The sequence below is a fragment of the Podarcis gaigeae genome (genome assembly GCF_964106915.1).
Source record: "Podarcis gaigeae genome assembly, chromosome: 10".
Lineage (NCBI taxonomy): Eukaryota > Metazoa > Chordata > Lepidosauria > Squamata > Lacertidae > Podarcis > Podarcis gaigeae.
In genome coordinates, this window is record NC_139686.1 from 70,521,614 (window position 1) to 70,547,588 (window position 25,975).

Genomic DNA, 25,975 nt, shown 5'->3' on the forward strand with positions numbered 1-25,975 from the left:
GCTTTGAGAAAGGGGTGCATGGAAAACATTTAGTGGACTAGCCTAGTCCCCATAGCCCCCTGACCTGAATTATAACTCCCATCATCCCTGACCAGAGGCCCTCTGGCTGGGGCTGACGGGCGCTGGAGCTCAGTTTCCACCTATGCGATGATAGGTTCTCCATCTCTGCTTCAGACATTCAATTACTATGAGTTCTCGTATGTGCAATGTTTGGCACCAGTCATATGAAAACACACATGAAATGCAGGTGTTTTGGGTAACATGCCAAAAGACAATGGAAGCCTGCAGGTACAATAAATAGTTTCTTTTTTTTTTTTAAGGGGGGAGCTGCTGCTAATATCATCTATTGGGAAGTTTCATTCATGTGGAAGGGAGAGACCGAATGCCTTAAGATTGAGAAGAGCTTTGGTAAATAAATCATCATTGCCCTTCAAGACAGCTCATCTAGCATTATGCATTGAAAAGAAAATATGAGCAAAGTAGGATGCACAACAAAAGAAAAGGCTGCTGGGTGCTTTGAAGCATAATGCTGTATCAAAAGACCCTGAACACCATTGCAGCAAAGTCAGCTGGGAAATGAGGGGGGAGTCATTCAAAGGGGAGAGTTCAAGTATAGAACAAGTGCATTGAAGATGATACAAGTGGGGTACCAAAATAGTGTTTTCTTTACAGAGAGAGAGGATGCTGCCTTCAGTTGAGATGCTGAACTGTGGGAAACACATTGATCAGTTTACTTATTCAGTGACTGGTATTAAAGAGCACATCCTCAGTCTCCTTCAAGGCAGGAAGGAGCAGGGTCATTCCTGTGCTCTTAATTCCTAGCCCTGCCTTTGAGTTAACCATGCCATCCTTTTTTCATTGTGCATCCATGCATAATCTCACTTATCTACCATTTTTGCCTTCCAGTTATTCCTCATGCTGGACACATCTTGCTTCTCCCCCCTCCAAACCTTTCCCCCTTTAGGCACTGCCAACAACTTCTCATCACCTGACATGTAGATGTATAAAGGCTATGCAATATTAGAGATAGCGAGGCTTTTGGTATAGCACCATAAGAGCCCAAACCTCCATGCAGAAAAATGCATTCAAACTATAATGAAATCAGAGGCTGAGGATGACTCAGCAACCAGCTTGCATGATCAGACTTAAATAATCTATGCTGGTTTAAAAGATTTAGTGAGTATGGGCAGGAAATGAATTAGCTTTTTTCACACAATTTATATTTTTTGTGGGGTGGGGGCAGATTGTAGCAGCAGCTGCCTGTCACCACAAGGAGAAGGCACCAGTTTATTATGATACCCGGAAGGACAACTTAAAGTCACATTGAGGGGAGAAAGCAAGTCTGAGTCCTCTGTGACAACAGTGGTGGTACCAAGAAGATGAAAATGCAATCAAAGAGCTTACTATTTGCCAATGGGACCAGTGGGATATCCTATTAATTTGCTACTGGTGTTTAGATTTACCACAGAATTACAAAATATCAAGTTTCAGCTCCTGGTTGTAAGATGCATTAAGCTGTCAAGATCTTTTTGACTAACGTTAATTTGTGTTTAGAAACCTATTTTTGTAACAACAGGAACCCTAAGTGCATTAACAATGTAGCATTTAAATACTCCATTTTTTAGGCATGCAGCTTTGTGATGGATGCTGATGCCAGATCTCTCTCTCTCTCTCTCTCTCTCTCTCTCTCTCTCTCTCTCTCTCTGCAGATGCCCTACATGACTAGAGTAATTAGATCTTATTTAAATAATAATATACTTCACATAAATTACTAACTGAGTCTGGCTTCTAAGTTATTTATTTTTATTTGTCTGGGGCCCATATCACTTAGTGCTGTAAACACCGTTCAAGATACATGTTTTAAGAGTTAAAGTTCAAACAAGGAATTTATATATTGATGGAGAAGATTGCTGTAAGTCTTGTTCTGTTAGAACTGTAAATAAACACTTTGGGAATGTTGAATCTATTTTCATTTTTAATTAGCCTGGGCATATTCAGCTTTGTTTTCTTTTCCTATCTTTTATTTTGTTGACACAAATTACATTTTCCCCTTAATATTTGCCCATAGCAAGCAGGGGCGCTGTCTTGGGCCCCAGGTTATGACTTCCCTTGCCCCGCGGCCTCAGAACCTGACTTCTGGTGGCATCGTAAGTCAGGTTCTGAGGTCTCAAAAGGCCTCACACAGCATCTCTGAGGTCTTGTGAGGCCGTGGACATGACTTCCAGTGCTTCACAAGGCATCAGAAGTTGCATCAGGGGGCCCTGGGGTGTAGGTGCTGAGAACCCACAACCATTTTTGGGTGGGTGCTTGGGCCCTAGGGCCCCCTAGAGATGGTGCCCCTGACAGCAAGGAAGACATGAAATTAAAGGTAGTAAAAACATGTAGGTTAAACTTTTTGAATAGGAACTTTTGCTGTTATTAAATGATTAGAATCTTGATTTTTCTACAAATGTGATTTTTCTACAAATGCGAATATAATCTAAAATCAATAAAAATTTAGAGAAATTTGTTTTGAAATAAACTCTAGTTTATAATTTCATATGTATGTTATCTAATACACATTTGTTCACTGTAGAAATGTAGAAATATATATTAGATAACATACATATGAAATTTATAACCCATACTTCATCCCCAGGGGAGTCCAGGGACACTTATAGCCATAAAATTACACAGAACAATTCAAAACATCATTATAGCATACACAGAAATTAAAACCAGAAAAAAACTTAATCAAACAATTAACCAAAAGCCTGGATAAATAAAAAAGGTTTTTAGATATTTACTGAATGCAGATGGGCTATATATGCATATAGTTTTGTGAATGCTGCATGTCCATGGGATAAGTCCAAGTGTGGATCTGTCAATTTCAGTTTCTCTCAGTTTCCACATTAATTTGCATTTTTTTATTTAAAAAGGCTTTAAAAAATTAATCAGAATTTTAGAGGAAATTTATCGTAATCTGCACCTTTTTGCATGTGAATTTGCCTAATAACCACAGTTCTGCAAAGCAATTTTCCTCAATATGGAATGCCCTTTTGTGGGCTCTTTTCATGAATACATGCATGCTGGGGTTGGGTGAGAGAAAGATGGTGTCTTATTTCACTGGGCTATAACTTTATCCATAGTATCTTCATTACTTTTTGCACTTGTGCAGCAGTTCTGAAACTGACAGAGCTCAACCCCCACCCCAAATTCTTTCAATACTGAAACATTTAAAGCACTTCTCTGGAGGAAGAGATGTTATTTAAGCAATACAGAGTAAGTCCCAATGAAAATAGTTTCTTCGAAGAACAGGAAACTGGTGAATGGCATTCTGTTAATTGCCTTGCTGTTTGCTTTCAGAGCACGAGATGATCCCTTCATTGGACAAACACCAATAAAAAATTGGGATGTGGGACTAGAGTTACTTATGAGGCCTGCAAATGCTTCATGGTTGTCAGAACCGCAATGTTCTTTAATTTAACATGTCATGTTTTACTGCACTCTTTCCAGCTTCCTCAGTATGGAAGGGTTATTTCCATTTTGTTAAGCGTGTCTTTTAAATCTGAAGAGTCTGAATCAATTTCTGTCCCAAAGAGAGATGGAGAGCTATAGAAGGAGATGGGAGTGTCATATGCTCTGAGATGCATTTCCTTTCTTCTTTTAATGTGCTCATTTAATATGGAAACTAAGTGAGAGCTGGACCATAAAGAAGGCTGATCGCCGAAGAATTGATGCTTTTGAATTATGGTGCTGGAGGAGACTCTTGAGAGTCCCATGGACTGCAAGAAGATCAAACCTCTCAATTCTGAAGGAAATCAGCCCTGAGTGCTCACTGGAAGGACAGATCGTGAAGCTGAGGCTCCAGTACTTTGGCCACCTCATGAGAAGAGAAGACTCCCTGGAAAAGACCCTGATGTTGGGAAAGATGGAGGGCACAAGGAGAAGGGGGCGACAGAGGACGAGATGGTTGGATAGTGTTTTCGAGGTTACCAGCATAAGTTTGACCAAACTGTGGGAGGCAGTGGAGGACAGGAGTGCCTTGCGTTCTCTGGTCCATGGGGTCACGAAGAGTCGGACATGACTAAACAACTAAACAACAACAAAGCTCTTGCCAATTGTGTTGGTGGGATGCTTCATCAGTGTAGCCTTTCTGTGCTCTCATTCAATTTTTAAATAATTAGTGCCACACAATATAATGTATGGAAATATGTGGTCTTTCCAATCACCACAAAGTGCTGGCTGCTATTGATCCTTCTTGTAGAATCGTTGGAAGTTATCAAGTTGATGACCCTCATGGTCCCTTCCAAGTCAGGAATCTTTTGCTCAAATTGAGATTCAAACTCACGACCCTGAGGTTAAGAGTCTCATGCTCTCATTCGATTCTGGGACACCTTTTACTCCGTACTATAGCATCCTTCTCCCTTCAGGAGTCATAAACAGCCTGCTAATTGCTGATTTTTGCACTGAAGGTACATCTACAGCATCATCTGTTTATTTGACTTTATACCCTTGTCCTGCCTCTGTCGCAAACAGTCCTCTCTCTGCTACAGTCCTTCAGTTGCTCTAGCCTCTTCTCCTCCTCCCTTTTTTAGGCTCCTCTGATCTAAATCTTAAGTCAATCTTCTGATTTAAAGCCTGTGTTATTATGTAGCAAAGAGGGCCCCTCCGGACATCACTTTTAGTATGCATTCGTGATGGGGTGATCCTATGCAACCTTGTTTTTAATGCTACTTGCACCTGCAAAAGTTTTGGGGCAGTCATACTGTTTCATTTTCAATCACCACAAACCCTCTAATTTCCTGTGGAAAACCCATAACTTTTCATATCACAAACTCTCTGTTCTTGTTTTGTCCTCCTTTTTTGTGCTACAGCCCTTCTGGACAGCAATAATGTTGGCAGCATTGGGGGAGCATTGCAGAACAACTAATAAAGCAGAATGAATCAATTCCTGATGCACAATTATTGTAGCGAGAACATGTTGCAGTCAGAATACATCTGCAATAAAACACAAATCTGGAGAGGCCCTGAGAGAACCTCTCCATTTTAAGAAGCAGAGGGCACATGAAGCAAATCTAATGCTTGGGAAATGTTTCGGACGTCTAAAGCTGAAATTAGGCAGGGCCAGAAAAACATGGTAAAGTGAAGCAGAGAAGCAAATATTACTGTGTGAACCTTTGTAATTCAATAGTTAAGTATTCCAAGTCAACCTAGCCCTATATGAACGTGGACATGGTTCATAAAAAGACACTCTCAGATGGATCATTCTTGAGATCAACTGAATATTGCAGTCCCTTGCTAAATCAATCCACCTGTGACTTGTCCAAGGCTGAATGCAAGAATTATACACATATGAAAGATCTATTAATCTTTGTTGACCAGGAACTGGTAATGGGGATAAAATTGTCCTAACTACCCCTATACAAACACAAACCACTTTAAGATAATAAAATCAAGGCTAATGAGAGGGGAAAGCAATGAATTTCTGTGTGAAACCAGCAAGCCAGAACAGAGGGGACAAAAATCTTAACTAGAAGGGAAGGGCCAAAAGCCTCTAGGTCAATGTAGGGCCCTCCAGATGTTGCTGGACTACGACTCTGATCAGCCCCCACCAGCATAGTCAATAGTTAGAGATGACAGGAGTTGTAGTATACAGCATCTGGAGGGCACCACGTTGGCAATCCCTGCTCTAGGCTTCCTAGCCCCCGAGGGTGCTCCACATGGAAACATTAAGATTTTTAAAAAATATACACTAGGCTGAATTATTTAGACCTCTATATATTTACCATGGGACGCGGGTGGCACTGTGGGTTAAACCACAGAGCCTAGGACTTGCCAATCAGAAGGTCGGCGGTTCGAATCCCTGGGATGGGGTGAGCGCCTGTTGCTCGGTCCCTGCTCCTGCCAACCTAGCAGTTCGAATGCACGTTAAAGTGCAAGTAGATAAATAGGTACCGCTCCGGCGGGAAGTTAAACAGCGTTTCTGTGTGCTGCGCTGGTTCGCCAGAAGCGGCTTAGTCATGCTGGCCACATGACCCGGAAGCTATACACTGGCTCCCTCGGCCAATAAAGCGAGATGAGCGCCACAACCCCAGAGTTGGTCACAACTGGACTTAATGGTCAGGGCTCCCTTTAGCTTTACCTTATATTTAGCATATGTTCCAGATATCGAGCTTATTTTAGGCTCTAGTTCAAACAATGTTTTAAAATACTTATTTCCTTAATTTGATTCTCTTAGCACTAACGTCTGCAATATTTAATTGTTTCTTATCTAAGCCATTTGGTTGCATGGCACCGGTACCACTATTTGGGGGTATATTCCCATCACAGAAGCATAGATGCTTCTATGGCGTAGAATAAAAAAAAAAGGCTTTTAAGTGCTGTAGAGGTTAGTGCTGAGTGAATCCGATTTAGGATGTATGCTTTCCAATGGCTGAAAGGTCAGGATAGTCATTGTTAAGTATATGCTAGCAGAAAAAGCATAACTGTCCTAAGATATCGAAATAACACCTCCATTGTTGCACCACATGAAAAGCAGAATGTGTACTATGTAGTGTCTGCATTCTTAATGCAGACCAAAGGCAAGGTGTGTCTATGCCAGTAAGATTCTCTTGAAATTATAGTGGGGTTATTTGACTCCAGCTCCCATCAGCAAGGCCAGTGATCACAGATGATGAGAGCTTTATTCCAACAACAGCTGAATGGCCACAAGTTTCCCCTTTCTGTTCTAGAGACTCAGAGGAAGGCGCTAAACCCCAAAGAAAGGCACCTTTATCAACTCATGCAGTACTAAGAGCTAATTAAGGCATCTTCAAAAGGCAATTAGGAAAAGTACTTATGTAGGGGCAAGAGGAGCCAGAAAAAGTAGGCAAATACTGTCCTGGTAAATAAAGACAAAACTTTAAGAGGGACTGCATGGTTAAAAGTTTCTTTACTAGATTCAAATTGAACTTGAAAAGCTGTAGCTCATACTAAAAAATACAGATAAAATTACAGTTATGTGCTCAACTTTGTAATGTTGTAAATAATAATAATCACATACAATTGAATAAAGGAATTAATTGATTACACTTTCTTTAGAGGGTTTTTAAAAATAAAAATATTTCCTACTCCATATATGAAATATGGGTTGGCAGATAAAAGATACCAAGTATGTATGTATCTAATCTCAAGGTCATTTTATCACCTTTAAGATGAGTTTCCAAGATACCGGTAGCTATGTTTCACAGAAGTAGAATTCTGCACTCTGCACTAGGCTGAAAATACTCGTACTGCACTTCTAAACGAGATGCCTAGGGACCAGGCTGGCTGTTATAGCTTCAAATCTACCATGTTTAATAGAGATCAGTCCCAAGCGCGTAAAAAGATGGGGTAGGCACACGGGTTAGCGAATCAACTGCTCCCCCAGTTGCAGCTTACCTTGCCATACATAGTCCTGCCTCCGAAAGCATTTCTTCCAACTGGAAGAATAATATTTGCTATCTGAGATTGGCTGGTTGGGAAAGCTAAGCTATGCTACTTTCCTATGAATTCTCTTTGCTATTAAAAATGCCCCACCCTATGTCTGGGACAGATATTGAGATCTGATTTAAACATGACACAAGTTATGGGTAAAACACTGATCTATCAAACTGTCCTGTACATACAGCTACAAACATGTCCCCCCCCCCACTTTTTGTTGCAATTCTAGAGACTTTGTTTCCATCTTACTTTCAAATCCACAATTTCCTCTGTTTTCATCAAAAGAGTCACTTGCCAGAGGGGTAGCCATGTTAGTTTCTTGCTGCAGAAACAGCAGAGTCTTGTGACGTTTTAAAGAGGAACAAATAAACTGTATTTTTAAAAAAAGTTACAGACTAATCCTAATCAGGGTTAAATCCAACAAGACAATTAATCCACTAAGCAAATGTTTTAAAAACCACAATGTTACAGTGAAATGCAGCCATGCCTATTTTACTCAAAAGTAAGTCCCACTTTGTTCAAGAGTGTTTACTCCTTAGTAAGTGTGTATATTAGCCTATAGCTTCTATCTCATGAATGCTTAAGGTTTACCACCCCCATCCTTTCTACTCTAGGGCCAAGACCTCCACTCAAGGGTCAGGATTTGCACAGAGGATTAGAAATCAGGATTTTGACAGGACTTGCAGTAGACACACAGGACCTAGAGCAGGAGATGCTCATTCGGAATGCAATAACATGGGCTTCTTTAAGAGAGTGGAACTTAATCCGGAATAGACTCTAATTGAGGCAAAATCAGGACTAAACTGAAACTTCCTTGGACTGAATTAATTCAGGCTCACTGCAAGGCAAGATAAGGGTCCAGGATAGATAAAATGGACATAGAATTTTCAGGGGGGGAAGTATCCCCACAAGGAAATGAGGAACAACTAGCATTTCATAACCTTGTTTCATCTAACTTTTGGAATTTTAAAACATGTAGATTATACTGAAGTAGCAAAACTATCTGCATTTTTTTTTTTGAGGCTAGCTAATCCCAGATGAATTATTTAGCATAAGCTACTTTCACTCTTTTTTAAAAAAAAGAAAGAAAAAGAAGCTGCTGCATCGATTTATTTCCCCTAGACATTAGCAGACTGCTCTGTTAGAAATGCTGAAATGTAAATTATTTCTAGCCTCAAAGAAAATGACAAAGCCTGGACTTTAAGGCTCACATGTGGAGTCTCTGATTTCTCCCCATTTTGAAAATTCATACATTGATTTTTTTTTAAAAAAATCATAATAATTAGATATCTTAAATCCCTCTACTGTGCTAAAGCACAAGGCAGGGAATCATTTTATTTTTTTTTAAGAGAAAAAAGATGTCACAATACTCAGTAAGCTGAATTCACACAATAACACTGTTACTTAAATAGAAATGTCTTCCTTGTCTATAAAAAAACTATGCTCTGTATAAACGAAGGCCCACGTGAAGAGAATATGGAATAGATTGATTTGGAATTAGCCTCAAAAATAGTCAAAAGTATGCAGCATGTATGCACGAGAAAAGGGTGGGTAAAAATATAAGGCCCTGGGCAGATCTACACCATAAAGGATATGATGCCCCCCCCATTAACCTTCCCTTCTAAACAAACTACAATTCCCAGGATTCTTTGGGAGAAGACACATGCTTTAAATGTGCATTGAATGTACTTTAAATGTGTGGTGTGGATGTCCTCCCCTGTTTCAAATTTTACCCCAGCCAAGAAGAATTCACCTGGTGTCCTTAGAGTGATCACTAAAAATGCAACATGCAGATAATAACACTGGCCTACCTTGCAGGGCTCTTGCTAGGATTATGTAGCTAGTGGGTTGCATCCAGTGTTAGATATACCCAGAGTAGACCCACTCACATTAATCCATAGAACTGTAGAGTCGGAAGGGTCCCTGAGGTTCGTCTAGTCCAGCCCATGGCCATCCCTGGGTGGGCTTGAACCACCAACCTTCTGGTTGACAGCCAGACACACTGACCTATTGCACCACTGGAGGACATCATTAACAGGACCAACTTAGGTCCCTTAATTTCAATGAGTCTACTGTGAGTAGAAATTAGATACAACCCAATGGGTGTGAAGCATTTTGAAAACAGGAACACTAAGATAAACATTATTATTTCCCCGGATCTGTCTCTCTGTTTGGATTTGATATCCCACTTTATCACTACCCTAAGGAGTCTCAAAGCAGCTAACATTCTCCTTTCCCTTCCTCCCCCACAACAAACACTCTGTGAGGTGAGTGGGGCTGAGAGACTTCAGAGAAGTGTGACTGGCCCAAGGTCACCCAGCAGCTGCATGTGGAGGAGCGGGGAAGCAAACCCGGTTCACCAGATTACAAGTCCACCGCTCTTAACCACTACATCACACTGGCTCTGTATCTGTCTGGCTGTCTGTCTCAAACAAAAATTCTTCTTCTTGTGACTTTTGGTTTTGTTTTGTTTTTTACAGTGGTAAATCGATGATCTTCTGAAAAGTTTTTGAAAAAATTCTTTTGGATTAAGTGTGCCATATATCTGTGCGGAGTCTGCCAAAAATAACTATGGAACTAAATGGATAGGTGAAAAGCTGACACTGGAAGAGTGCTGCTTTAGCATTTGTTTTCACTTATGTGAGATTACTACTCAACAGGAGTTTTCGAAGCAATGCTTGGTTTGACACCACAGATCACAATTTTACACTTACATCCACACAGCAAGGACTGTCAACATTGCTGAACATCAGGAATGGGGAACCTTTGGTACTCCAAATGCTGTTGATTACAACTCCCATCCTCCTGACCATCAGTCATGGAGGCTGGGGCTGAGAGTTGGACACCAGCAACATCTCGAGGAGCAGAAATTCCCCATCTCTGCTTTATATGGTGGGAAGCAATGAGATAGAGGCAAGGTGGAGACACACCTCACCTGCTTGTCTATTGGGCTTTTGAACATCATGGGATTAAACATCATTTTAACTTTCTGCACCTGCAACAACCTTTCAATTAGCTGAATTGAACCCCACTGGCAGTTGCTGCCTCAAAATGTGCACCAATCACAGCTAACTGGATCTAAGGAGGGGGCATGAAGAAAGTTTTCATGCTTTTGGAATGATAAAGGAATTTATCACAAAGAAACGCTACATCTAATACCTCTATCACAAAAATGATTTCACTTGTTTCATAGAATATTATCTCATTTTATTTCTGTTGTTGCCACAAAATATTGTTCTGAGGTTACAAATCACATCATCTACACAATGTACGCCAACAGAAGCTTGGAAGCCCAACCGGGAGATTAAAAAGAATATTACACATGCTGTGTGGACCAGAAGAAAAGACATTCAACATATTTAGCTAAATCTTACATACACCAGCATAATATTTTTAGTTAGAAAGTCAGGTATTCCTAATGGCATCTCACTGTAAAGTGTCATCTAACTAGGGAAAGGAACTTGTGGTTCTCCAGAGGTTGTTCAACTCCAACTCCCATCACTGCTGACCACTGGTCATTTCAGAGTTATAGCCCAACAACTTTTGCAGGGTCAGAGCTCCCCCTTCCTTGATCTAAGCCAATCTCATCAGATAGGCAAGATTGGGTTTGGGTGGTTCTTGGGCAATATGCTTCAAGTCCAAAAATCAACAGGAATCCTGCTTCCCTTCAAGCTATTGCCTGTCTCTCTTCCAAATGAGCATTAAACCAGTATCCCACTGTGATGATTGGATATGCCTCCAAAATTTGCTATTTTCCCCAGTGATCCATAACAAAGAATTCTAGGCACTCCACACTCAACATTGTACAAGACTTTCAACAAGGACAAAAGTTCAGATCCTGACCAATATCCAATGTAAGCAACTGCTTTCTGCATAACTAAATAGCTTTGCTACTTCATATGGAAATAAATGTTCAAATTTTGTCCTAAAGCTATTCTTGGCAGTTTCATAATAGCTACAGAATTAAAACAGCACACTATAGCCTTAGTTTGCATACAGAGGCTTTAATGTGTAGTTCCAATATTTTATGTAACAGGAATGCCAACATCTACATATGCATAAATGAATATTTCTGTCTAATAAAAAGCATTATTCGGAGATGTGTTTCCTCTTACTGTGTTCAATGCAACCCTCAATAATGCTAATGGAAGTTAACTTAGGATATATATATCCCCTTGATAGCTGGCCTTTCAATTTATTTACAAAATTGCCACTTATGTTTAGTATATACTTCTTAAGCAAATGTCTGGAGGCTGTGCTACCATTACTAGTTATAAAAACAGCTCTATCCACTAATTTTAAAGCCTGTCAGGAAACATATAGGAAAATTACATATCTAACACAAAAGCAATATTATACAAAAGTACATAGCACAAAGAAACTTGTAACAAGGGGTGACATTTCCATATTGCTACTTTATGAGTGCAATTAACATAGTTTTTGTTGTCACTGTTTATTATTACTACTCATTCTTGTCTTCAACAAATTAACAGACTCCCCACAATGATCTATGTTTTCCTATCTCTAATTCAGAAATATGAATCAATTGCAAACTGCTCTACAGAGATGCACAACAAAATATGAAAGCTATTAATACAAATGTTAGGGTGCTTAGACGTGAATAAATAAACATGAGCAAATGGTTTATATCAGTTCACATAGGTGTATATTTGTTTCAGTGGTATAGAAGGTGGTTGACACACAGTATTTATTTTATTTATTTATGAAATCTGTATACTGCCCTTTGTCCGAAGATCTCAGAGCAGTTAACAGCATAACATCGGACATTCTGGAAACATTTGCACCACTCAGTCTCTTTACACTCAATAGATTTCCAGAGAACCTTCATGTGTGAAAGTGGAATTGTTTTGATGCTGAGCTTGCTAAGATTCTGATAGAATCTTAAGATGCAAAGCCATGAAAAGACAAGGAGAAAAGTTAAGTGCAGTTCGTTAGAGGCTATGGGATAAATGAACAGTGGCACTAGGGCATGGCATATTCCGAGGAGACAGAAAAGAGAAATGCTTATGCAGTCGGATGCTAGAAATAGGAGAGGTAACAGAAGGGATGAGGAGCAAAATGGGAGAAGAAGCAACAAAGATGGTTGGACATGGTTCAAGCAGGTGACAGAAATGTCTTTTTTCAATATCCTATTCACATTTTTGAATTGAGAACATGGGCTTGACATGATCTATGCAAGTCCCACAGCAACAATGCAGACCAAATCTGTGACTGTGAGGTAGCAGTCAGGGCCCATTCAGGGATAGGAGAGGACATAAACCAATAACACACCAGGTACCATAGATGAGAGCTTTATTGACTAACAAAAGCAGGTGGGGCTGGACAAGGCCTTCTGACCCTGCAGGCCCTGCTGGGGCATACAATGGGACTTATCCAGCTTTGAGGACCCAGCATGGTGCAAAACCATGTGGCTGGGACAGCTGGTAACCTAGCTAGGGCTGGGAGCTGGTTGCGACCTCAGGGCCTCTGTGGGGTGGGTCCTCCTTTATACTTAAAGCCTACCCCATCACATTTCCATCAAGTTGTGACTATGCATATAAGATGCCTAACAACTGCTTACTACCCACTGAAAAAAAGCCAAAACCTCCACACCAAGGGCTTTGGAATTTGCTTCTTGGGGAGGACAGACTATCTGCCTCACTGCGTGTGTTCAGAAGGAAGTGACATCCTAAATATACTTGGTAGGATGCAGTGAGACTTACTTCTAGGTAACCATGCACAGGAGGTGCATTAAAAAGTATTTTTACTAGGTCCAAGGTGACCCTGCAAGCATTTCTGTAGATTTGTTCATTTATTACCCTTTTGTATATGCTCTTGTTGCTGTCCTCCTCCTCCTCCTCCCCCTATTATTATTATTATTATTATTATTATTATTATTATTATTATTATTACTATTACTACTATTACTTTTCTTGTATACTTGCTGTAAGCTGGTGGGTATCTAGTTTTGAGTGGAAGAGAGGGATAAAAATGTTTGAATAAAAAGATAAATAAATAGCTTGGCCCATGTTTATTGCACTACCACACAGGAGCTGAAAGTTGTGTCGTTGTAACATAGCTTTCCCCAACCTGATGCCCTCCAACTCCCATCAGCCCCGGAGAGCACGGCCAATGATCTAGGATGGCGGGGTCTGCAAGGTTGAGGAAGGCTACTGTAATAGATATGGCTTGTCACAGGAGGCAGTGCATGGTGGAGCCTGGGTGCATGTATAGGCTACAATTATCCCCCCCCCCCCTGCACTTAATGTTTAGCTTTGTGGAAAACAGGCTTTTGTCAAGTAATCTAACCAGGGGGTCCTTTATTCACTGCATTAATGATTACAATAAGCCTCAGGTGATGCGCGCAATCTCCAGTTCAGAAAACCTATTTTCCATTTTATGTCAATTGTACCTAAAACACTACAGCTTTCTATTGTCGGCTCCCAAGGAATATTGACAGTCTATAGATGTACAATATCACTGCTTTAGTTACAACAGTGTAAAGGGGGGAAGTATTTCATAGACAACTATTCATGATCAGGTTTTTTAAAGGCACTAACTATGCAATCCAATGCATGTCTACTCAAAAGTAATCCCCACTGAGGCACCAATGAAAAAACACATGCACCAAAGAATATTTTTTTAGGTACCAAATTTTTATTACTATGTTAAATACCAGGGATTAAACAGCTTTACCAAGAGAGTAATTTAGGCTTCAGACCAAGGCCCAATTATCTGGCAGTAAACCCCACTTAACTCAGTGGGACGTACTACTGACTAGACATGTATAGGATTGCACTGTTAAAAACAGAAAAAGATTAGTAAAAGTTCAAAATTCTGCATTTGAGTAAAATATATCTTAAACAGAAAACAGAAAAAAATGTCAGGAGCTAACTTGGAAGAGCAACAGTTAAAATCCAAAACCAGTAATGGTTTCAATAAGCCAAAGCTTCCTTCTTCATACGTTCATCTCTTCAATTTTTTTAAAAAAGATGGTTGCTTTAAACCACTATGCATTTGTTTTGCTATTCACTGCTTAAAATGCTGAAATTTGTCTTCCCTCCTTTAACTCATTTCTGATATTTGGTCTTATTTAGGGGTCATTGACAGGACCAGAGCCTTTTATTCTAGATGTTTCCAACAGTTATACAGTAGGATTGCAAGTTTTTACTTAGGTGATCACAGCTTGGCCAAAAAGAATTAAAAGTGGGGTGGAGGAAAGAGAGGGGGGAAACTGCCAGAAGGGGCCACCCAAGATGGTGCGAGGGCTTCCCAGGACCTGGAAAAAAAGGAGGAGAGCTTAAGAAGCTATTTCTACACCAGGTTTTTCCAGACACTGTGAAGTATTATGTGAGCTCTGGAGGCTCTCACAAGATGGGTGACACCTGGCTTGAGAGCAGTACATGTGAAAAGGATCTAGGAGTCTTGGTTGACCACAAACTTGACATGAGCCAACAGTGTGACGCGGCAGCTAAAAAAGCCAATGCAATTCTGGGCTGCATCAATAGGAGTATAGCATCTAGATCAAGGGAAGTAATAGTGCCACTGTATTCTGCTCTGGTCAGACCTCACCTGGAGTACTGTGTCCAGTTCTGGGCACCACAGTTCAAGAAGGACACTGACAAACTGGAACGTGTCCAGAGGAGGGCAACCAAAATGGTCAAAGGCCTGGAAACGATGCCTTATGAGGAACGGCTAAGGGAGCTGGGCATGTTTAGCCTGGAGAAGAGGAGGTTAAGGGGTGATATGATAGCCATGTTCAAATATATAAAAGGATGTCACATAGAGGAGGGAGAAAGGTTGTTTTCTGCTGCTCCAGAGAAGTGGACACGGAGCAATGGATCCAAACTACAAGAAAGAAGATTCCACCTAAACATTAGGAAGAACTTCCTGACAGTAAGAGCTGTTCGACAGTGGAATTTGCTGCCAAGGAGTGTGGTGGAGTTTCCTGCTTGGCAGGGGGTTGGACTCGATGGCCCTTGTGGTCTCTTCCAACTCTATGATTCTATGATTCTATGATCTTCTGGAGGCTTCCAGAGCAAGCAATGGGAAAATCAAGCATGACAAGAGAGAGCATTTTTTCCCCCAACCCTCCACATTGCTTCCCAGGCTTTGGGAACATCTTGTGTGGGCTTTAGAGGGCTCTGTGAGATCTTGTAAAACATAGGATGGCCCCGCAATTTTTGCACCAGCTCCAGAGGTGGTCCCAGGGGGGTTGCTCTGACTTTAAGTGATTTTGCCTTTACATATTACCTCCCGGAAAGTAATATCATGCAAGATGCGATCCTACTGTACATCTGATTAAATTCACTGCTTCACACTAGTCCTACACACACACATGACATGTGTGCAGGATGAACGTGTGGCTTTGTTCTGCACCTACATGCATAATATTGGGATAGAACCTACACATGTACCAAGTGAATGTACACAAACTTTCCACAGGGAACCCAACTGCATATGTGAGGGCAGGGAAAACGGCCTATGAGCACAATTCTACTCTCCCCTTATGCATAATTAGTGTACGCACATGTGATGTGAGTACAGGACTCTAGAAACATTGAAACAGTAAGAAAATCCTATCCTATGCCTAGATGGGCAAAAGGGTAACATTTTGCCCCTAAACGGCCTCGGCCCAGTATACCTGAAGGAGTGTCTCCACCCCCATCGTTCTGCCCGGACGCTGAGGTCCAGCGCTGAGGGCCTTCTGGCGGTTCCCTCATTACGAGAAGCAAAGCTACAGGGAACCAGGCAGAGGGCCTTCTCGGTAGTGGCACCCGCCCTGTGGAACGCCCTCCCATCAGATGTCAAAGCGATAAATAACTACCTGACATTCAGAAGACATCTTAAGGCTGCCCTGTTCAGGGAAGTTTTTAATCTGTGATATTTTAGTGTATTTCTGGTTTTTATGGAAGCCGCCCAGAGTGGCTGGGGAAACCCAGCCAGATGGGCGGGGTACAATTATTATTATTATTATTATTATTATTATTATTATTATTATTATTTATTAAGAGATAACAGATTCATATTCAAATGTACACAATCTACCCATACTAAACACATCCTGTCTAGATACAAACTGTTTGGAGAAATTGACTCAGTAGCAGTGATGTAATGCAATCAAAATGTAGGGTAAGAAATATTATTATTATTATTTATTGAATTTATATACCACCCTATACCCGAAGGTCTCATCAATGCTCCCCAGCATAGATTTAATTCAGAATTCATACTGAATTATACTGAGAAATTCAAAGCAAAACTAATACACGTATTTAAGTGGGTTTCTTAAATCAAATGCTACTCATTCAAACATTCCTCTGCTTCTTCATAAATAAGTATTCTTCCTTTCAATGACTTTATTGAGCCCAGTGCGGCAGGGACTCACCCAGGAGGGATCATGGTTTAAAGGGGAGGGGTGAAACCCCCTCTCTTAATACACACAAATATATAGAAAGGCAGAAGAACTGTACATCTGATTAAATTCACTGCTTCACACTAGTCCTACACACACACATGACATGTGTGTAGGATGAACGTGTGGCTTTGTTCTGCACCTACAAATATATAGAAAGGCAGAAGAACTGCCATCCTAGTTTCTTATTAAATCACATACGTTTTTGCTTGCTAATATTGGTTTCTGGAAAAAAGTGCTGAAAAAACATTTTCAATTTTACAACTGCAATGAAACTAACAAGTTTTGTCAGCTCTACATACATATTAGTATTTCATCTCTTTTGGGTAGTCTTTTCAGTCAATTTTAATTCCACAGGGTAACTTCTAATTAAATCTAATCTGTAATAATTGTTCATAAAAGTCTTGTAGATATAAGTAATCATATATTTATGCCACAGGGAGAACAATCAGATATGTAACTAAATCTCTTAATATGGACTGTGTGAGATATTAGATTTTCCAAATCAGAGAACACTCTCAGAATCAACTGATATATCTGATACATCTGAACATGTTGTGGGTGAATTTACAACCTGCTTCGTATGAACCATGTACTCTTGGTTGAGTGGATCATTAGGTCTCTTGATCCAATCTGCATATGAGAGTTACACTTAAATCCTGCAACACTATACATCTTGTAACATTCTACGTACAAACATCATGCATAAACAAAACAAACTAACAAAAAACAAGAAGAAGCTGGGACACACAATAACACCTACATTTTCCACTTACAAAGACAAAAATTCTAATGAGTGTTAAATGTCTCAAAACATAACAGAAGGGCAATTTACACTATAATATCACATTTTGCCTACATGCCTCAGTAGGTATACATTTTTTCCTTCCAGATTTAGGAAGAGAACTTTCTTCCACATAGTGACATAGCAAACATATTTTAGATCCTTTCATACATATTATTGTAATTGTGCAGGCTTTCTAGACTTACCTCCTCTATGGATAATCAAAGAAGTCTCACTTCCAACTGGACATTCTTTAAGTATATCCACTACTTCTGCATGGCTCATGTTCTGTACATTCTGCTGGTTGATCTCAACAATGAGGTCACCTTCACATAAACCAGGGCACCCCTGAATGTCTAGAATTTGCTTCACCCTCTGTCCTGTGGGACTGTCTGCTATAGTGAAGCCAAAGCCCTGGGCCCCTTTCACAATGGTTAAGGTCATGAGTTCAGCTTGCGTGGCCCCAGAAGAAGCCATTGATACATTATCATCATGAACAGGTGGTGGGAATGTGCTATCAAGCTGACTATCTGCTGGAATGGAGTGCAAGGAATGTGGTGGCCGATCTGTTACATCTGGAACAGACTGAGAAGTTCTAGAAATGTATTCCAAATAAGTTTCATAGTTATGTCTTCCATTTACTACTACTGGAGGCCTCTCCATGACTGCAAGTGGTGGCACCATGCTGTTGGCAGGATCTTCAGGATCAAAGGGCAGAGGGTATCCACGACATAGCACCAGGTTGACACTCTGACCAATGGGAACAGACTGGAAGAGTTTGACTACATCTGCGTGAGTATGCCCAAGGACACAAACTTCATTAATATAGACAATGACATCACCTAGAAAGAGAAAAAAATAGTGATATGAGATAACTTCAACTACTCTTGAATTTAAAAAATGTGAATCAGTTTGGGATCTCCAAAAGGGATCACCATTTTGCTGCAGCTGTTGACACAATAATGTATGCCTGCCTGAAAAAAGAATGTTAGCAGCTGAAAAAGTGGCATGGATTTACCTTAAGTTTTGAAATACTTCCAAATTAAAAATAAATCACAGAGGCTACTAGGAACAGAGAACTTTTCATCTGTTGTGTACATAGAACAGGAGTTTTTGTTCTCCCATAGACACAAAGAAAAGCAATATCCTCTTTATTTTCCAATTTCTTATGGAAACTGTTATTTAAAGTTGGATCCTTTTCTTCTGAACACATTTGTGAAACAGGATTTATTTATTATTTTGCATGTGACATGTTTTCAGTCGTGTTTATTTTCAGAAAGGTTGTAGCATTTAACCTCCTGCCAATATCCATTGCTTATTTTTTGTGTGCACTGACTGCTGAACATATCTATAGTACATACTTCTAGCTTCCAGAGGACACTACAAGATCCATTTTTCTGTAGCCAATTCCTGTGATACCAGTGCATATGTTCCAGATCATTGGATAGGGACATACTGTAAGGATTTGCAACAGGCATTTTAAAAAAAAAATCACACTATGAATCCAATGAAGTAAAAAGGCCGTTCAGCAAGGACAGAATGGCACCCAGAAATGATCTGCTTCAAGACTGAGCCAGAAGAGACAGTGATAGAACACCACGTGCTGTTACCTAAAAAAATTCCAATATATCATCGATAATCTATAGTCCATCCTGGAAAATGATACTTGCCTCTCCCAATTCCAGGGGGTAGACCTGTCCTTGCTTGCAGAGAGCTCCCTAATCTATAATGGATGCTCAACAGCAACAACCAAATATACACAGGGACCAGACCCTGCAAGAAACCCGGATACGCCAGCACCATCACATCAAAGGTTCATTCACCAGCTCATCCCGGACCTGCCAGCAATACCTTTTTGCATTACAATTAGATAAATGAACAAGAATGGATACAAATTTGACAGGAGGAAAGGTTCTGATGGCATCTCCCACAGTCCAGGTACACATTGGCAGAGGGGAGGGGGGTCTTGCCGAGGCACAAACTCTAGTTCCACTCCTCAACTGCAATCCACCTAGACACTTGAATTTTCCATCTCATAATAGATCAAGTTTAAATGCTTGTGCTTGGGTCTTACTTTCCATCTCTGATCACTTTTTATCCATGAAGTTGTAGAGAGGTACAACAAATCTTAAGGGGGGGGGGGACAACCTAAGGGGCAGATAACCCCCCACAAAACCCCCCATAAGTACTAAACGGGATGTTGAGACAATGAATGTGTGTGTCTCTGAGAGACAGAATAGAATGGAGAGGCTGGAAAATGAAGACAGAGACACATTGTTATATATAAAGGGTAGAAAGAACCTTCTGGTGAAGGGTGGGTAATAAATATAATACCATCACCTGGGTTGGTATTCAGTAAGTCATTCTATACAACAGGACAGAGGGAGATGGTGGAATTGTGGATTGTACCACTTCAGAAGGCAGGTGGGAGATGGTTGCAGTCCTGCTTCGCTGCAGCGAAAATGCTCCATGTGTAGTATATTAGCACATTGGAAAGTTACAAGAAACTTGGGTTTGGGAATGGATGGTTTATTCTGTTCCTGGTCTGTGTTGCTTAAATCCATTTTCTCTCAATGTGTTTAAATCCATTTTCTTTCAAAATTTGCCTTTCTAAACATATGTTTTCTTAAAACGTGCATTTAAAAATGCATTTTGATTTTTTTGGAAGTGAGGATTGCACCTCAGTATAAGGAAAAGTACAAAATCTAACAGGGAGCTACATTCTAGTCTACACAATAGTCCAGGAGGTAAAGATCTGGAATTTGCAAAGACTGAGTTTATCAAGCCCCCACCCCACACCTTCCAGGTTTTATAATAGAGTTACAGATAGAGGACCCCTGTATATTTCTCTTGGCTCACTGAAAGCAGTAGCAAAGAAAAGGCACAACTGTGTGCTTTTACAGATGAAGGTTGAATCAATTGCCAAAATGTGCCAATCATAATCTCTTAGGATTTTGTGTCTATAAAAGCAGCAGACATCGATTGGGAGAGAGCTGTATACTGAACATGTTACCACTCTGCAATTAGCTTTAAAACAGATCTAATAAATGACATTTTTGCAGACATCTGTAGAATTAAATAGGCAACTGCAAAAGAAAGGACTCCTGAGAAATCCATAACACTATTTGTAGCTTTTTGTCTTTCTGAAGTGTTGTAACATCAAACTGGAAGGAGATTTTGGCAGCTTTGGTCATGCTGCTAGTGTGCCACTAAGAGCTAAGCCATGGCTTGGCTTAGTGTGTCATCCAAACAAAAGTTCATGGCTTGTCTCGTCCAAACCTTGGTTGTTGCTTGTAGTTTTCCCGGGTTTAAATGACCTGCTAAACCAAACCATGGTTAGTTCACAATCACCACCATTGGTAGGTTCCATCCTGTTCACTTTGTGCATTTGTTCTGAGCAGCCGTGAGCAACTGTAGCAAGCAAAGCATCAAAGCTATGATCATATGTTTCAAATTGGAGAAAATCTGAATTCTGATGTCTAAGCAAGCGCAGGGCAGTGGATCAGGGCAGTGCAACAATGGGCCACATCTGTAGGTCTAGAAAGGACTTAAATGTCTTTAAGGACACCAAAGGCAAAGTACATCGTGGCATAATCTTATGGCAACCAAAAATGACTGCCTGATACAGACATATCAGCACAAGGCAGAGATATTTGGCAACTCAAAATATATAGTGATGGAGAATTGAGCTGTACTCACAGGGGGATTTATCCAGATGGAATTCCTCTAGAAACAACAGAAACTGGAGGAAACTATCCACATGTGATAACTGCACTCAGGTTGTATTTTTATTTTTTTAAGTGTGTGTATAATAGCAAAATAGCAGGGGAATAATGTACTCCATTGCAATGTGTATTTATTAATATTTGAATTTTAGATTCCTTTTGTTAAGGGGCTGTAGAACCCAAAATGCTGCGGCAGTTTTGGGACAGTAGGGCTTGAGTAGGCATTTTCTACAGTGCCCCAGACAGTGGACTGTCCGTCCCTCCAAGATGTGTCTGGTCTCATCATGGTATACCTTTTGATGTCAGCTCAAGACACAGATTTTTTCACAGGGCTTTGAGGGGTGGAGGTGGAGGGTGGTATGTGATGTAATTGCACTGAGTGATGCGTAACCCAAACGCAGAGTGAAAGGTGAGCTATAAATGCCTCTATGTAAATGCATAACAAATAATGGCATTTCTGAAAATAAAACTAGTTATCCACAACAGTGCTACAATAAGTAGGTCTCTTTGGACCAGTGCCAGTCCACAACCTGGTACCTGGAACATTGAGGGGAACAAAATGCTGACCCACCACATCAGAGTTGTTGATCTACAATACCTTTGGTTAGTTCCCACTTGTTCCTATTATATAGTTGAAAGGGACTCTACTTGCTGACCCTTCAGTGCCTCTGTGGCTTAGAAGAAGGTTCAGATAACATTAAGCAGTTAAGCAGTTTCTCTCTCTCTCTCTCTCTCTCTCTCTCTCTCTCTCTCTCTGTGTGTGTGTGTGTGTGTGTGTGTGTGTTTGCTGGTGGGACTGTCTTACCCCACCCTCACTTCTCCATAATACAGCACATCTCCTCCTGCCTTCTCAGCCTTCCTAAAAATCCTTCAGAAATGTGGCTTGGAACAAGATACAAGCCCGGAGAGATTGTAGCAGGCTTATTAGTAATATAAAAGTATATTTGGTCAAATAAAATAAAAGAAACATAGCTGTTGAGCATGACAGGAAGTGGATATTTTTGATAAGGAAGTGCCATTTTATATAGGTTGTTGTTGTTTTTTACCGAGAGAGACCTAGTATAATTCTACTTTTACCCTGTGCACATGTTTTAATTAAAAAGCTGGCTTTTCAGAAAAAGAAAAAGTGCTTAACCAGCATGCATCCGGTAATTACACACAGGCAGATGTGGATTAGCCGCCGAGGCTATTTACATTTCCATTGTATTCTACATACAGCGGCATGATCTATTTAAATGAAAGCATTTAACTTTTTTTTTTCCAGGAAAGGAAGTATAAAATAAATTATGAGAATCTAAAGGCTTTGATTATTTGCTGATGTGGTAAACATGAAATAGCGGAGCTTAAAACTGCAAGGATAGCACTAAGAAGGGAATCCATAAAATGAATACTGAGTACAAAAAGCAGGCAGGTTTCTCTTTCAGGACCAGATGCTGTGCGGAGAACTGGTCTTAGGAGCTTGCACTGTGCCAAAGCGAAACGTATAATAAACATAAATAATGAATCCTTTCTCATCGAGACCACATGAAATAAGAACAGCTCTACTCACTGCAGAAGGTTTCTCTCTCGGTAGGTAAAATAAGCCACTCTGTTCTTGGCTTTGCGTATGGAAGCCCTTTATCATAATAAAAAACCTGGAGCCAGTGAACTGCATGACAGGGCATCAGTGGATTTGAAGAGCATAGTGAAAATTGTCTTCCACACTTACTCTGCTATTTGGGAACAGTGAAATATATTACTGCATGTGGAGAAACCCTTGCAAACAGACAAAATTGGGTTTTTAAATGTAAAGAGGTCAAAATTTATAATACATTTGTGCTTCTGAGGATGCTGTATTTTATTTCTCCACACGAAGCTTCACATTTATCTAGGTAATGGCTCCCAGAAGCGGGGAAGTAGCTCTGCAAGCTTCTCAGCAGCCTAAAAGCTTAGCTATATGACAAAGCATGAGGTAACTACAAAGCAGCCACTGTTGCTGCCCAGGAAGACTGGCAGGGCGCCAAGTGTCATCAGCCGATGAATATCTTTGACTGCCTTCTTAACTGTGCTGCCCCACGATTCCGAACTCCCCTAAAAAATGGCTCCATGGGAAGGGAAAACAAGAAGTGGGGATAAGTGAACTGTTTTTATAAAGAGAGACAGGAAGGGATACTGATCCCACCGCTTCAAAACACATCTACCTTTACCTGAAATTTTTGACCATATTTATGATGAAGATTTAAATTCTTATCCGGTTGAATACAAAGCCAGTTGTCTTCCAGTGGTTACGAAACAGGTCCATTATTGTAAATCCACGAAGCTTAAAATATATGGCCTTTAATGAGCAATTTGTCAGTGGTTAAGACTCTGAACGAAGTCTGTGCAGCTGCAGCTGAAGCCAGGCAAAGCACTGTGGCACATCAGCTAAAGCAAATCCACCAGAATGAGATGCCTAACCAAAAGGCATACATTCACTTTTTGCTTAGTAATTCAGTTCTGCGACTTTAGCTATTTCTTTACAGTATTGATATTGTGTCTTACAGTCATTGTAACTACAGCTACCCAATAATAAATTGTGGGTTCTGGAAAACTGGGGTTGCGTCATGCATGCTACAGATTTTTGTTTTTAAATAGCAAAGACATTTCCATGAAGGAAATTATGTGAATCATTCTGGGTATGATCCTAAATGTGCATTAATCCCATGTACATGCTGCTATTTATATTTATGTGGGATTAACGTCACATCCAGGATTTGCAGGAGCCCCTAGAGAGGTGACTGTGTTGTGTGAAATTAGAGAAGGGTGAGACGAACTCAGGGAGCACGGATTTATCAATGGACATCAGTCATGATAGCTAAAGGGCAGTAGCAGATGGCACAGTTGTACACTCCTGTTCTGACCTCCCTCTGGCTGAGTCACTGCTGCATACTAGGACGGAGAGGTTGGCATGGTGCAAATGCGCCAGCAGAGCAGCTCCAGTGTCCTGTCAGTGCTTCTGCAGTGAGCTGACCTTGCCACTGCCTCAATCCCTCCTCTTCAGCCTGGTATGCAGCAGTGACTTAACCAGATGTTGGTCAGGTGAGCAGTGAAGCCCCTGTTGGAAAATTCCATTCCACCTTTAGTTGAAGACATGGAACTGTTGCATGTCACATGTCTGTTTACATACCAGCACAGCTTGCTGGGAACTCCCGTTGTGTGTATAGCTTTTGCTTTTCTCTCTGTCTCTCAAGAAGACCAAGAGAGAGACGACATGTTTCTTTGTCCTGATTTATGATTAATAAATCCGTAGTTGTAGTATGCTTCCACAAGCCTCACGCCTATTCTGTGTGTGCAGTTCGCACTGCTGATATAGTGTGCCCTGGCTTTGAAGCCTGGATCGCTGATTTACAACAGATCAGAGTTCGATGGGTCTTCGCAGTGGGATGGCTGGAAGAAGACGACCCAGCTGGGGCAAGCCAGCTGGCCTTGCGACCCTCTGCATGCCAACAGCCCCATCATGCCGTCTGCTATGGCTAAATGGAACTCCAGTGTGAAGAGGTAGCTAACTGCTGAATATCAGATGCCACAGACAAACAGACAAAGGCGCTGTCCTCTATTGGAAAGAGAAATTTGATTAGCTGTGAGGAACTTGAATGAGACAGTTAAAATGGGGATATCTGACTAGCTGCATTTTGGTCTGATCCAACAAGAGAGTCACACTCAGAGTACATCCTCTGAAATCAATAGAGTTAGCTTAACCATGACTAATTATATTTATTTCAGTGGGTCTACACAGACTTAGGATGCGGGTGACACTGTGGTCTATACCATTGAGTCTCTTGGGCTTGCCAATTGGAAATTGGGCAGCTTGAATCTCCACGATGGAGTGAGCACCCGTTGCTCTGTGCCAGCTCCTGGCAACTTTGCAGTTTGAAAGCACGCTAGTGCAAGTAGATAAATAGGTACTGCTGTGGCAGGAAGGTAAATGGCATTTCTGTGTGCTCTGCTTTTCATCACAGTGTTCCATTGCACCAGAAGTGGTTTAGTCATGCTGACCACATGACCCAGAAAAGCTGTCTGTGGACAAATGCCGGCTCCCTCGGCCTGAAAGCAAGATGAGCGCTGCAACCGCATAGTCACCTTTGATTGGACTTAACTGTCCAGGGGTCCTTTACCTTTTTACACAGATTAGTTGCATACCACCTTATGTTCTTAAAAGCAATTCCAACTTGTTTAGCTGTAGTAAAACATGTGCAAAGAGCACAAAACATCCCTAGGCAAAACTTCCAGTGATATGCTTTCATATTACTTTAAGCCTTTTAGAATTTCAAGGCACAGATTTTAATTTTTCTATTAAAATAAAAAGGGTTATGGGACGTGTGTTTCTTCGTCACTTCAAATATAGCTTACTTATCTGTAAGATGAAAAACTAGTTTAAGAATTGGTACTACCTGGCTGAAAAAATGAGGGAGGCTTTAGAGAATGTGAGCAACAGCTAAGTCAGGTGCACATGGTCTCATACACCAAAAAATATGTAAAAGATTAAAAGCTATCTCCATTAAAAAAGAAATTGCCTATGTTAACATTAGACAATTTCTTCTGATATCCCATCTCCTAAATTAAGGAACAGAAGGGCTGCCTAATTCAAAC

At 40.7% G+C, this 25,975-nt stretch overlaps 1 protein-coding gene across 21 annotated transcripts in view; it reads right to left on the reverse strand.

Annotated features, from left to right (window-relative positions):
- The window catches only part of MAGI2 (membrane associated guanylate kinase, WW and PDZ domain containing 2), a 628,972-nt gene that overhangs the window by 118,498 nt on the left and 484,499 nt on the right, over positions 1–25,975 (reverse strand). For 17 of the 21 annotated variants that reach the window (XR_014555823.1, XM_083701301.1, XM_083701299.1 and 14 more), the window contains one exon: positions 17,849–18,484. The exons of the other annotated variants lie outside the window; for them this stretch is intronic. Coding sequence is in view for 16 of the 17 variants with exons in the window: in XM_083701301.1 (XP_083557427.1) it covers positions 17,849–18,484 (636 nt within the window). In the remaining variant the exon portion in view is untranslated. The remainder of the gene's footprint in view (positions 1–17,848; positions 18,485–25,975) is intronic. 21 annotated transcript variants of the gene reach the window in all.